Genomic DNA, 13,984 nt, shown 5'->3' with positions numbered 1-13,984 from the left:
TTCCTAGTTTACTATTCTTTTATTACCTCGTCATCACCGACAACGAATTTATAATACCAGGCCAAAAGAATGCGCAAAAAAGAGCACTGGTGTTAGAAATTTACCGGCACATTTGTATGTAAGCTGCGTTGAGATTTTTGGCACGATACACTTGGAATGACAATTGGAATGTGAACAGAACTGTAAGTATAATGAACACTATTGAGGAAATTAGTTAGAGGAGCTGAAGTTAAGGCCACGGTGTTTGTTACTTTTAAGTTCAGCAAAATTTTCGTCTCTCTTTAAACACATGTCCAACGTACCTCTTAAGACAATTTAGCAAAATCAGTATGCCCAACTAAATGTAGCGTTTTACATGTAACTTTGGTAATGCTACTAACAATCGTCTAACGCACACATTCCTTTAATAGGAAAAACCACTGAGATGGCGGTTCACGTAATATCAGTCTTTATGGTCAGGTTGTCATCTGCTTGGGAAGTGGCTAGCTCTCCCTGCAACTTCGATTCAACCAGAAATTTCCTGGACTGTAGCTCTCGTGCGCTTCATCATGTTCCAATAGAAAATGTCGACTTCGCCAATGCCAAAGGAATCGACCTTAGCGGCAACAACTTCGAGAGAATAAAAAACGAAACATTTTCCCAAAACTCAGCTTTGAAATATTTGGATCTATCGGACAACGGTATAGCTCATCTGGAAACCGGAGCATTTCGTGGTCTAGGTAATTTGGCCATTTTGAACCTGTCGCGAAATGAATTTGAGATCACTCCAGATGTAATGACACCAGAACTGTTCGAGCCACTTGTTGCTCTGAAAGAGATACGCATTCAAAATGTCCCAACAACTCACAAATGGGAAGGTCTTGACCAGACTTTTGGGAAACTAATGAATCTAACCAAACTCTACATCGATTTCCCCAGTGAATTTATCTTCGGAAATGAATTTAGTAAGTTGACTAAACTAAAGACAATTTCTACCGCGAATCGGATGAGACAAGATAACAAGTGTACACTTGGCGCGTTGAAAAATTCTACCTTTAGCGCCTTGCGGGGAATGAACATTACGGAACTACGACTGATCAATTGTGGTATTAATACCGTAGAAACGGTACCTTTGATCCCTTGACTTCGTTAGACACACTTGATCTTTCAGATAATATGGATATAGGGCTGAATCAGGCCATCAATTCGCTGCATCCTTTTCAAAAGAAAAGTGAGAAACGTGAGATGAAAGAAATCAGATTAGCTCGTCTAAATAACGTCACCTGTAAGAAAGATGCCCAGTTCGTGGTACACTCTGCTAGTTTGGTTATCCTACTAAATACGTGTATCAAATCGTTAGATTTATCTGAAAACTACATTTATAATTCCTTTACCAACGTTCCTGAAGTTTTTGAATTAAGCAAGTGTTTGCAACATTTCAACATGTCTTACCATTCTTTACGGTGCGTTCCAGAAGATTTATTTAAAGTTGTGTTGGCCTTAAAGGTCTTAAAGTCAGCTGACGTAAGCCATGGGTTTGGCATTCCAGAAGTTGGAGGTCACTATGTGCAGTACTCTCATCCCAGACCAAACCTCCAGGAATCAGTGGGCCTTAGGCCATACAACCTATTTATACCATCTTCATTAGAAAAAGTCGATTTGAGTGCAGTCAGTACTTGGACAGATTTGAGAGTCATCGTAAGAGTTCATAATGGAGGTAACCTTAGGTCTTTAAGCTTTGCATACAACAATCTCGATAAATGTGTACGGTCAATGATAAGGGGTGTTGATAATTTAACGGAGGTGGATATTTCAGGAATAAGATGTTCCTACATAAAGAAGGAGTATTTCCAGAATCTCAGAAATCTTAAAATACTTTCGCTATCCAACTCATTAGAACTAGACGTTTCCAATTCGTCCTTAACATCCTTCGAACTTCTTGATGTCTTGGAGAACATCGACTTGTCAGGAAACAAAATATTTGAATTACATCCCCAACTTTTTCAAAACAACAAACGACTTCTGAAAATAAATCTGGCAAGAAACAGTTTACAGCGACTGCCCAGTGCCATTTCACATTTAGCCGGGTTACAGCGGTTGGACATATCCAGTAATGCCTTTACTTATCTTCAGACAGACGAAACTGCATTGATTGATCGTTGGATCGTCAGAGCTAGCAAAGAGAAACCTTTTTTGCTGATCATGGATGGAAACCCTTTACAGTGTACTTGTGACACCGTCTTGTTCATCCGCTGGATAGAAAACAGAAAAGATAACTTGGATAACCCAGAAAATTACACATGCCTCCTGTCTAATGGATCCCGGAAGGCGATTCTTGAATTCAGCAAACGCCTTAGGAATTTTGAGGTCAGCTGTGTGAGCTCAACATATATAATAATATCAGTGGTTGCAACTGCGACTATTTCCATCTTGATATTGTTGCTTGTTATTATATATCGCTACCGTCTAAATCTCAGGTACTGGCTGTATACACGACTTCAGCCTCCGAAAGACATGTTTGCTGAGCAGGAGTATGTCTTCGATGCTTTTGTGGCTTACACAGCTGAAGATAGGGAATGGGTTTCCCAACAGCTACGTCCCAATCTCGAGTTACGTGAGAATACTTTCAAACTCTGCATCCACGACAGAGATTTTACACCGGGGAAACCGATCCACGAAAATATCGTTGACAAAATGAGAGAAAGTCGCAAAATTCTCCTGATTATCAGCCAACATTTTCTGGAATCGACCTACGGGCCACTAGAAATCGAGTACGCCGGCATGAAATGTCTGAGCGACGGCAGGGACGACATTATATTGTGTGTACTGATGGAGGACATTCCAGTTCGTCACATGCCGAAGGCGCTGAGAAACCTGTGGCACAAGATCACCTTCCTGAAGTGGAGCGCTGATCTGGAGGAACAGGTCATTTTCTGGAGAAATCTTACAAACGCTTTACATTAGGTAATACGTCACAGCCAATTTGAGCGATTGCTTATAATCTGATTCCTGTACCGTAATGGCTTTTTTTTTACACTTTTAAAGTTGTATTAACTTGATTTATCGTTTGACAGTTGACCGTAATCCTTCATGACATGAAGTGTATGGGTGTCTGTATATACGATGTCAGCCGGAAATCCTTTAATTAGGGTTCCATACTTGTCATACTTCTGCAGTGAGTTGATGTATTGTTTGGTATTTACCATTTGATCGTTAGACGTTGGCCTAGGGTTCGGTATCATTCATGATGTAATGAGTTCATTCGCGGTAATTCATTTTACTACGAATTTGTAATTACAGCCTATTTTTGTAAACGAGTCGCACATATTCAGCTGTCTGTAAAATCAGTCATACTCGCCATCAAAATTGCCTTTAGTCAGTGACACGTAACTATACAAGCTCTACACATATATATGTCCGAAATCTGTATTTTTGCGAGGAAAACGAATTTAGTAGACCTTTTCTAATTCATAATGTTAAAGTCCATAAGCTCTGTTCCGACGACAAGAACTCATTGCCTCGGGTGATGTCATAATTATTCAAAAAGCAATGGCATGTTGGTTATTGGGCGGAGTTCAACCTGGGAGAGATTATTAAGATACCAGTGACCTAAACTACTATCGACTTAACTGTAAACCCTCTTACTGACACTGCCATAAATTGTTTACATGTTTTAGTATGATGCAACCTTAAAAAATTTATTTTATCTTTTTGTGTGGATTGGCGAGATGGATGTTAGGAAATTAACGCCATGTAGTCTATTCGCAAAGGTAGTATAGTACATGCTGTGTTACTACGTGGAGTTTGTTCTAACCGCTTGTTGGTGTAGCCATTGTAAAGCTAATTACTCTCCGACTGGCGTCGTTTCCAACCAATTCTCCACACTATTGAATTTAGATTTGAAGACGTCGTCGTTTTATGAGTGTTCACTCTCTTCTACATGTTTTACATCGGATTCTTCGAAGTGGGTCCTAAAACACCGGTCCTCAAAGTGGTGTTTTACACAAAGAACATTGTTAGATACATTGTCAGGTAAGTGATAGCAAATCAAGAGGACCTCTCAGATACATACGTAATAAAAGGGCTTTTCCTGAATTCTAAATGCACTTACAGAACAACACGCGTGTTGCTGTGCATGTTGTTGTTGTGTGGCTGTAATAATGCGTTTTGATAACACCCCCTACACATCCTGAAATACCTGTTACTATTCTTTAAATCGAGTCCACCCTATTGCACTGTCTACAACAACTAACACATCAAAATAACCCTTAGCTATAGAACATATAATTTACAGAACACGAAGATTGTATTTATTGATTTCTTTGATTGGTGTTTACGCCGTACTCAAAAATATTTCACTTATACGACGGCGGCCAGCATGATGGTGGGAGGAAAACCCACGACCATCCGCAGGTTGGTAGCAGACTTTCCCACTTACGACCGGCGAGGAAGCCAGCATGAGCTGAACTTGAACTCACAGGAACCGCATTGCTGGGAGGGACCAGCGCTGCCGTAGATGTATTTAGCAATAAAGATTTCTAGAGGTATAGGTTGGAAGTACAACCCATGCCCTATAGCTTAGATAAATTTTAATGTTACATTCTGTAAAATTATGTGGAGCTTTGAAACTGGCAAGTTATAACTCCAAGTGAAATAAGTGCTAGTTTTTAAAAAGTGAAGAGTTAAGACTACAAGTACATCTTACAATGAACAGTGAGTAGGCACTTCATATCACGAGCCTCCTGACTGAAATCTACATTGGACTCGAGCTGACTTTTTAAACATTCGGCCATTTAATACTGGACATGCACTACACAAGTGGAGATGCATCATTGTATATCTTATACAATTTGTTCTCATCGGTGTGTATCATGTACAATTTTTATCATTGTATATCTTTCACAACTTGTTCTCACCTGTGTGTATCATGTACAGTTTTACCATTGTATATCTTGTACAATTTGTTCTTACCGGTGTGTATCATGTACAATTTTTACCATAGTATATCTTGTACAATTTGTTCTCGCCAGTGTATCATTTTTTTGCCATTGTATATCTTTCACAACTTGTTCTCACCTGTGTGTATCATGTACAGTTTTACCATTGTATATCTTGTACAATTTGTTCTTACCGGTGTGTATCATGTACAATTTTTACCATTGTATATCTTATACAATTTGCTTTCACCGGTGTGTATTATGTACAATTTTTACCATTGTATATCTTGTACAATTTGTTCTCACTGGTGTGTATCATGTACAATTTTTGCCATTGTATATCTTGTACAATTTGTTCTCACCTGTGTGTCTTATGTACAATATTTACCATTGTATATCTTGTACAATTTGCTCTCATCGGTGTGTATCATGTACAATTTTTACTATTGTATATCTTGTACAATTTGTTCTCATCGGTGTGTATCATGTACAATTTTTACTATTGTATATCTTGTACAATTTGTTCTCATCGGTGTGTATCATGTACAATTTTTACCATTGTATATCTTGTACAATTTGTTCTCACCAGTGTGTACCATGTACAATTTCTTTTCATAATTGTATACCTTGTACAGCTTGTTCTCACCAATGTGTATCATGTAAAATTTTTTTACCATTGTATATCTTGTACAATTTGTTCTCACCAGTGTGTGTCATGGACAAGTTTTATCATTGTATATCTTTCACAACTTGTTCTCACCATTGTGTATCATGTAAAATTTTTTTACCATTGTATATCTTGTACAATTTGTTCTCACCGGTGTGTATCTTTGTGGGATCTCTTATAGCGTATGGTTTCACACAATTATCTGTTGGTGTCGGGGTACTTTTCCATGTAGGTGAAGAAGCGAACAGCGGCGAGCTATTTGACCATAACCTAGCAGGCATTATGGCAACACTATGTTCATCAAGTCTGTCGGTTATGACATCGGCTCTGTCCCCGTAGTTCCTGACGAAGTTCCCCAAGCAGTGTAAACATGTCTAGGCTTGTTATGCGCTTCCCAGACTTTGTTGCGCCAGTGCCCGGGCTAAAACATTAGCGAGTCTAACACCGTGGGCTCTGACAGCGGGGTTTCATATCCCTCTGTCTCTTGATCCCAGGAGTGTGTCAGCTGTTTAATACAAAAAGTGAATAGTTTCATGTAATTGATTATTATTCATTGTCGAATATGTTATCTTGTATGATAATTAAGCTTGAGTGTCATAGTGTACACAGGTATTCATTGTTGCATGGATGTTTTGGAGAGTTGACCTTAACTTTGATGTAAGCCACAAAATGCATGTCACTGTTTGTCTTCAGTTACAGTTATTTTATACAATTACATTCGCACTGATTTCTTCATGTTTTCTACATCTCTGCCTTTTTGTAACTCATACGCTTAATACGCTTGTTTTATGTTGCAATTTACTTGCTTTCTTGTTTATACAAAAGAAAAAAGATTTGAGAAAATTTTTGCGTGTTATTCTGTTAAATCGGAACCTTTGCCTACGCAGTGGCGACTAGGGTCCAAGCTGGACTGACCACTCTTCTCTTGAGTGTTACTAGTATCCACGAAAAGTCTCTGTATTTCCGAGAATGAACTACACACTACAAGGCATAGGCCAGATTTACACAGGCGAAATTTGTTCCTACTCCCTTCCCACCTCTCTGTTCGCCCATTAACTGACTTAATGAGGCCTCCGCGGGTAAGGGGTTAGTGTGCCAGCGCGGCGTAAGGACTCGGGAACCTCTTCCCAATGCGGTTGCTGTTCGTTCAAGTCCAGCTCATGCTGGCTTCCTCTCCGACTATATATAGGAAAGTCTTTCCGCAACCTGTGAATGGTCGTGGTTTTTTTTTCCCGGGCTCCGCCTTGTTTCCACCCACCATAATGCTGGCCGACGTCATTTAAGTGAAATATTGTTGAGTGCGGCGTAAAACACCAATCAAATAAATAAATAAATCCTATTTGTGAGGGAGGCAGGATGGTCGAGTGATCCAGGCAGTTGACATGTATTGCTGGGGATTAGGTGTCTGACTCTGGGTTCACTGGTTCGAAACCCGGGGTGGTCTCAGACAATTTTCAGCCGAGACAATTTGCTATAACCCGGAAGTGTAAACCCCAATAATCATAATACTGTTACGTAAAATCCATTTTCATAATGACATCATCCAATCAAAAATGATCATATTCCCTATATCAGCACTACTTGTGCATTGATATAATTTAAGGGCAATGCAACCAGCTTTAGTTTGTATTTTGTTATTACGTATACATGCCGATCTGTTATGGCTATGTAGTTTTTATATTAATTGCAAAGTTTCCCTTCAACATGAGATGATTTGTGTTACTGTAGTTAATACAGATAGGGAGTTGTTGCCCTTTGCGACTTCCTCGTTGTGTCACGAAGGTGCCATGGAAACGACATCGCGTGTTTCGGAAGTCACGGCAGCTCAGAACTTGCGTTGTTACGTGGTTTTGAGGATCCATGGTGATATGTATTTCTCTGAATTAGCTCAGATAATGTTTTTGCGATGTAAACATGTTTATTTTATGTTACCTAAGTGAAGTGTACAGTGAGTGTGAATCTGCGTAGGAGTTGACGCTATCGATAACTGACAGGAAATGTCACAGTTTGTCCACTTTTCGTGACCTTAATGCCTTTATGTATTTATTTCATTGGTCATTTACGCCATACTCAAGAATATTTTATTTATACGAACCAGCCAACATTATGGCGGCAGGAAACCCGGGAGATACACACTTGAAGGTCGTGTTGAACGGACAGTTTGAGTCATTTACCCAATTTCCACAACATTTTTGCTCACGAAAGAGTAACTTGCAGTGCAATGTTTAAAGATTAAAGTTCAGTTTAGAGACAAAGCCAATTGGTTGGATTGGCCAATTTCAGGGCTTCACAAAAAGTGAAATTTTGCCTGTCTACGCAGAATAATATATGCCTTCATGATATGCTTGAATTAACACCTTGCAAATTTGCCAAAACGTTTGAAGAATTACAGCATTTATTTGATCGATGTTTTAAGCCGTACTCAAGGATATTTAACTTATACGACGGCGACCAGCATTATGATGGGAGTAAAACAAACAGACCCTGGGAGAAACCCACGACCATCCTCAGGTTGCTGCTAGACCTCCCAAACACCCGGGGGAAACCCGCGATCAACCCCAGGACAACTTGATTTACGAACACGTCTACCTGCCTACACGCCTATCAACATTTGTAGCTTTAATTTGTTACTATTTAAGCATTTACATGAATAGTTCAAGTAACCCCTAACTTAGGTAACGCACTTTCATGATGTTTATTGCATCTGACAATCTTCCTGTACTCTATTAATACTAATTTTAGCAATTTGCTTGTATCACTGCAGACATTCTCTGGCACTTGTTAAAGCGTTTTTTGACCATTGCCTGTACAAAACCAAAAAGTAGATTCCCGTGGAATCAATCTGTGATTCGGATCTAACTTAGTCGGGAGACCTCGGGTTAGACTCACCAGAGTAGGGAGGGGGCATATATTTTTAATCCCGTGCAGTGGCGCTAGTGTGAAGCAGAACCTCAAGGTATGTTACGTCAAAAATGGATTGTAGCGTAACGCCTACACCTTTGCAGTGTATCAGTTTCTACTGTAACGTCGCACTGTCTTTAATGTGCCGTTGTCATGACGAGCTGGGAAAGGAAAATGACGTTAAGGTCCTGTTGTCGTGCGTTTAACAAGTGCCCATTCGTGTTAATGTATGCATGAGTGCATACTAAACGAACAGTCATGGAGTGTACTGTACTGTATCTTCTTCGGCGAAGCGAGTCCATGCCGCCATTGTGCTGCCTCCACTGAAATGTCATGTCGAAGATAGCAGACAGGACACTCCACTCAGCCCCATTATACTGGATGGTCGTGGGTTTCCTCCAGGCTCTGCCTGGCTTCCTCCCACCACAATGCTGGTTGCCGTGAAATATTCTCGAGTACAGCGTAAAACAGCAATCAAATAAATAAATAAATGAACATTTGTGAATACTATTTCAATTTGTCATTTTCTTTAACTAGTTTTGGTGACAAGTACAATCAAATCTGGATATTATGTTTCTATTTAGAATGCATTGTGCAATATTATTGCTTCACTGAGAGAACAGTGTGTCCAAAGTTGAAAGGACCCTGGAAGAAATTTTTAAAGTGGAGCGACCTGTCCAGTCAGGTTAAGCGTAGAGAGGCAATTCTGTTACAGAATTTAAGGTATCACACAAACTCCGATATTTGTAATAAATAAATCCCTGTTGTCACTATAATAGTGTCAGACTATAAGTTTTACACAGTAAAGGCCTTGTTACACTGTCAGTGAGGGCTATCTGATGATTTTCTTCAGGGTATGCATGTTGTGACGAAATCTTATGGATAATCTCTTATTCATATCAGATTGAGTAATATTACCTGAAAGTAATCTGGTCGTCTGATGTTACATTGGAAGTGTAATTGTGATAACTGTACTGAATATTTCACATGCAATATATGATCTGTATAAGAGCAACAACTACATCACGAAACGAACATGAAAATATTCATAAATACCTGTCGTCTGCAGCTTACTTGCACTTCTGCTGTTAAGTTCTAAAATAATGACACATTACTGCATGAATATTCAGAGGAACACTCGTATCGGCTGATCGAGCCCGAGACAAACAATCGCCACTATCGAACATGTCTAACATTTTATTGTTAACGAAATTGAAATATAAGAAGACTTTCATGGGGTTATTTTTGATAAAGGTATGTGTTGTTGACGATTGATTACAACAACAACAGTCAAATCTCAGTGACCCATTGTCACAGAATTCTGGTATAAAAATGTACTCATTGTTGGCTTAGAACTCATAGTTTATGAAACAGGTATATGTTGCTGGAGCTCCTATGATCTAACCTTAATTAGAAACTATTTAGATATTTATTTCCGACCGAAATGATTCACCTCGCTTCGTCGTGGTTTGTAAAGTCCGCCATGATGTTCAGCATTCCATATTGGGGGCTTTAGAATCTCGGATTTTGATAATTACGAAAACGGCTCATCTGCAGATTTTATAGTATCCGTGTTATTCAAAGTAATATTTAATATAGCACTATTTGATAGAAATTGCAGGATTTTTCTTTATGTTGGCATGGGGGAAAATTACACTATTTTAGCCATCATAGGAAATTTTAGACGGGGCGTGGTAAGAGGCGAACCCTGGTCTATGCACGTCAGCCAATCAAATGGTAGTATTTTTTTTTTAATACTCTTCTGTTGATTATGGCATATCGAACAATTCAGTATAGATAAATGCATGTTAGTAAAATGCATATATATATTTAAGCTGTCTTAGGCTAAAACAAAAACAATTTAGAGCTCCTAAAAGTATATTTTGAATGTGTCTCAAAGGAAAGTTAATGGTTTCAATTGCAGATAATAGCTTTACTGGGAGACACTGCTATAGAGAGGGTGTTTTAGGGAATTGACACTCTACAAGGTAGTTTAGATAATCCTATAATACTGTCCATTACTGTCTGTGTGGCCCTATCGAAAATATTAAGTGGTTGATATCGCTAGTGTGGCTGCTTGTACAGTCTCTTAATTTTTCGCCGAAGACCGCTGGACTTGTCTTCCATCCCTATGATATACCCATGATTTGCTGTAAAGTTTAAATGTGGAAAAGTTCACCCATTTTGTCAAAAATGGGTGCTTTACCCAGACACTTCAGTTTGATCCACCCATAAAACTGACCGCCATCATATAATTAAAAAAAAAATTCCGAGTATGGCATGAAATAATACTGAAGTAATGAATAAAATAAGCATGTGGTGTAGTTAGGTATCAATCACAGTGTTTTGGGCTGGTCAAGTTAGTGTCTCTCTAACTGACACATAGGGACGTCTTTGATACTATGTATTTAAATATCTTTGTTACAATCAGTGTTCAGATGCTTTTCCATATGAACTGTCTGTCATTATAATGCTGATGAATGGACACAAAACAAGTTTAGTTGAACAAATGCAAATGACGTGCCAAATGTTTATTTTGTAGTGGACTGTCGAGAAGATGAGCCATCCATGGGTGAAGGCCCCTATACAACACCATCTGAACCAGGTACATTGTCATTGTATATAAGTATATTTACGATACTGGTTCGAAAATGTGCAAATGTATGTACAGTACATTGATGTCAACACATCCTACTTCATCAGACCACTCTTATTTGCATAACAGATTTTGTTATTCTACTCTGTTCTAATATTAACTGGTTCACTGTTTATACAATATTAATGAACACTTTCGCCCGGCAAACAAATTCAGGTAATACAATAGGAGATGTGTCAGGTACACAATTAAGCGAGAAATCCAATTTCTACTCTTAATTAACATAGCTCCTGTGCTGGATACATTTCACTAAAATTTGGAATTTTGCCTTCCTCGGAACATGTTGTGGGGTTATCATTTCCGCTTCTCACTTGAACAGTATTAATTGCGTTCAGCCTTCACTGGGCAATTGATATCTTCTGTATATGTCGCCTTGCTTATTCATGCCTTATATGTTTAGGTTCTATTCATAACCATTTCCACTCTTACTGGATTATCTCCTCGCGGCTTTATTCTTGCAACGGATTCCTTCTTTGGAAATATGCCTACAGGACGATCAAGGTGATAGTAGACGATTGGCTCCTTTCGCCAATGGGGTATCAGTAATATATCACTATGGTAAAATTAACCACTGCAGGGTCAATACAATTAGTGCTGCAGCAGTAGTTTAAGAGGTAATCTGAACACGTACAGTTAGGTAAAGATCTATTTATTTAATTTATTTGATTGGTGTTTTACGCCGTACTAAAGGATATTTCACTTATACGACGGCGGCCAGCATTATGGTGGGAGGAAACCGGACAGAGCCTTGGGAAACCCACGACCATCCGCAGGTTGCTAGTAGACCTTCCCACTTACGGCCAGAGAGGAAGCCAGCATGAGCTGGACTTGAACTCACATCGATCGTATTGGTGAGAGGACTCTTGGTCATTACGCTGCGTTAGCGCGCTAACCAACTGAGCCACGGAGGTCCCGTTAGGTAAAGAAATTCACAGAGAAAACCATTTGTCATTATCAGGAAAGTCTATTAATAATCTCACATGTATGATGAAGTTAATAAGACGTGTAATTCTCTCCAAATTTCCTTAACTTACAGGCATGATAGGCAACACATATAAACATTATCAGAAAATAAGAGTGGTGCCAGGCAAAGGCACAAGAAAGAACGACTGTTATTGATTCTTAATGAGCATAAGTTTGGAACACCTGTCACCCTATGTTGCGAATTCTTGGGTTGAGACCTTCACGCCTTATTCACTAAATATCAGTTACAATGAGTAAAACACCAAGAAATTTGAGGAAATATGTGCGTGAATGTGAAAGTAATCTGTCTAAAACAATTCTTAGCACCAGTTTTAAAGATGCAGTAGAAAGTGATTTTATTTATTTATTTGATTGGTGTTTTACGCAGTACTCAAGAATCTTTCACTTATACGACGGCGGCCAACATTATGGTGGGAGGAAACTGGGCAGCGCCCGGGTGAAACCCACGACCATCTGCAAGCTGTTGACAGACCCTCCCAGGTACGGCTGGAGAGGAAACCAGCATGCGCTGGACTTGAACTCACAGCGACCGCATTGGTGAGAGTTCCTGGGTCATTACGCTGCGCTAGCGCGATAACCAACTTAGCAACGGCGGCCCCAGTAAAAGTGAAATGTTTGTTTTAATTCCAGTGACAGTAATTAAACTACATGCCTACAGTGTAAGGCAGTGCTGTACTTTAAACATGTTAACTGACATCTTCAGTAATGGTGTATTTAACCACACATACACTTATCTCGCATCAGCCAAAATACTCTGCCTTTGATTGGACAGTAATGGTCAAGTGGCAAACTTGTATATCTCTACACCCTGCAGCAGATGCCTTAGATATGTCTAATGACTTTAACAGTAGGGAGAACGCCATGACGTAACAGTTATAGTGTGACTCATCAATGACACTACCGAAACAACGTCACAAAGGAATGTTGACACAACATTGTCAATAACCTTATCACGTCATGATTTTGTTACTTGGTTACTGAGTAATTAATATAATCTGATACACCAATCCTGCATATATATATATATATATATATATATATATATATATATATATATATATATATATATATATATATATATATATATACATGTGTAGTAAATATGGAGTGATATAAGTCTTTTTCAGATGAAAACTAGTATGGCACAAGGTCCAGAAAAATTCCAAATACAAGACACAAGCAATGTAAACGTTATTCAAAGACTGGCAGGACTCAGAAATATCTATGATAAGCTTCATTTCTTGGATTTAAGCAAATCCTTGTCTGATGACTTAATCAATGAATGGCAAATCACGGGATATATATAAATCTTTTTGTCTCCTAGTGTAACTTTTAGCGGCGTACTATGTACTAACATTACAGATTCTTAGCTAAAGCAGTATTGTGCAGATTTTGTATAATTTTGTGTTATTTTGAAAGTTATGCGAAACAGGCTGAATATTTCTACACCAAAAAAGTTCCAACTACCCAGATGGCAGTCGGGTGGGAAAGACTTGAAATCGAGAAAGCACGTTTCACTCTGAAGCAACACAGATTCAACTTTGCTGTTGTCCAGAGTGGAATTAGCGATTGGTAAGACTTGGCCACTGTTTTGCTTCAGCAGATCCACACCAACTAATATGTTACTCTAAGTAAATACCTGTGCTGTAAATGACGTAATGCAGAAGACCGGGGAAGTATTGGGCAATTTGTGTTGAAAAATTATGGTTTATCTAAACAGCAAATATTCCGACATGTAATATTGGTTACTAGCTAAATGTGAACCTAACAAGGTCATCTCTGGCTCGTGCCCCATCTGCAAGCAGGGCAACACCTGTGGTATGGTCATCATCATCATCCCTTTCTTCTTCATCGTCCGGC

General features: G+C 39.0%; 1 protein-coding gene across 1 annotated transcript; it reads left to right on the top strand.

Annotated features, from left to right (window-relative positions):
• Nucleotides 1–451: 451 nt before the first annotated feature.
• LOC135464435 (toll-like receptor 13) lies at nucleotides 452–2,943 on the top strand. Its single transcript, XM_064741861.1, has 3 exons — nucleotides 452–944; nucleotides 1,151–1,287; nucleotides 2,113–2,943. Exons 1-3 carry the CDS (start codon nucleotides 452–454, stop codon nucleotides 2,941–2,943), a joined length of 1,461 nt encoding a protein of 486 aa, XP_064597931.1.
• Nucleotides 2,944–13,984: the final 11,041 nt, after the last annotated feature.

Source organism: Liolophura sinensis, chromosome 4, assembly GCF_032854445.1.
Source record: "Liolophura sinensis isolate JHLJ2023 chromosome 4, CUHK_Ljap_v2, whole genome shotgun sequence".
Classification (NCBI taxonomy): domain Eukaryota; kingdom Metazoa; phylum Mollusca; class Polyplacophora; order Chitonida; family Chitonidae; genus Liolophura; species Liolophura sinensis.
The sequence above is the reverse complement of the archived record's forward strand: the minus strand, read 5'-3'. Positions and strand labels throughout refer to the sequence as shown.

Excerpts from the sequence above, each read along its gene's own strand:
- LOC135464435 (XM_064741861.1), top strand. The coding sequence starts at position 452 with ATGGTCAGGTTGTCATCTGCTTGGGAAGTGGCTAGCTCTCCCTGCAAC. Across the intron at positions 945-1,150 it reads TATCTTCGGAAATGAATTTA|ATAATATGGATATAGGGCTG; the intron begins GTAAGTTGACTA and ends TTGATCTTTCAG. Across the intron at positions 1,288-2,112 it reads AGAAAGATGCCCAGTTCGTG|ACAGACGAAACTGCATTGAT; the intron begins GTACACTCTGCT and ends ACTTATCTTCAG.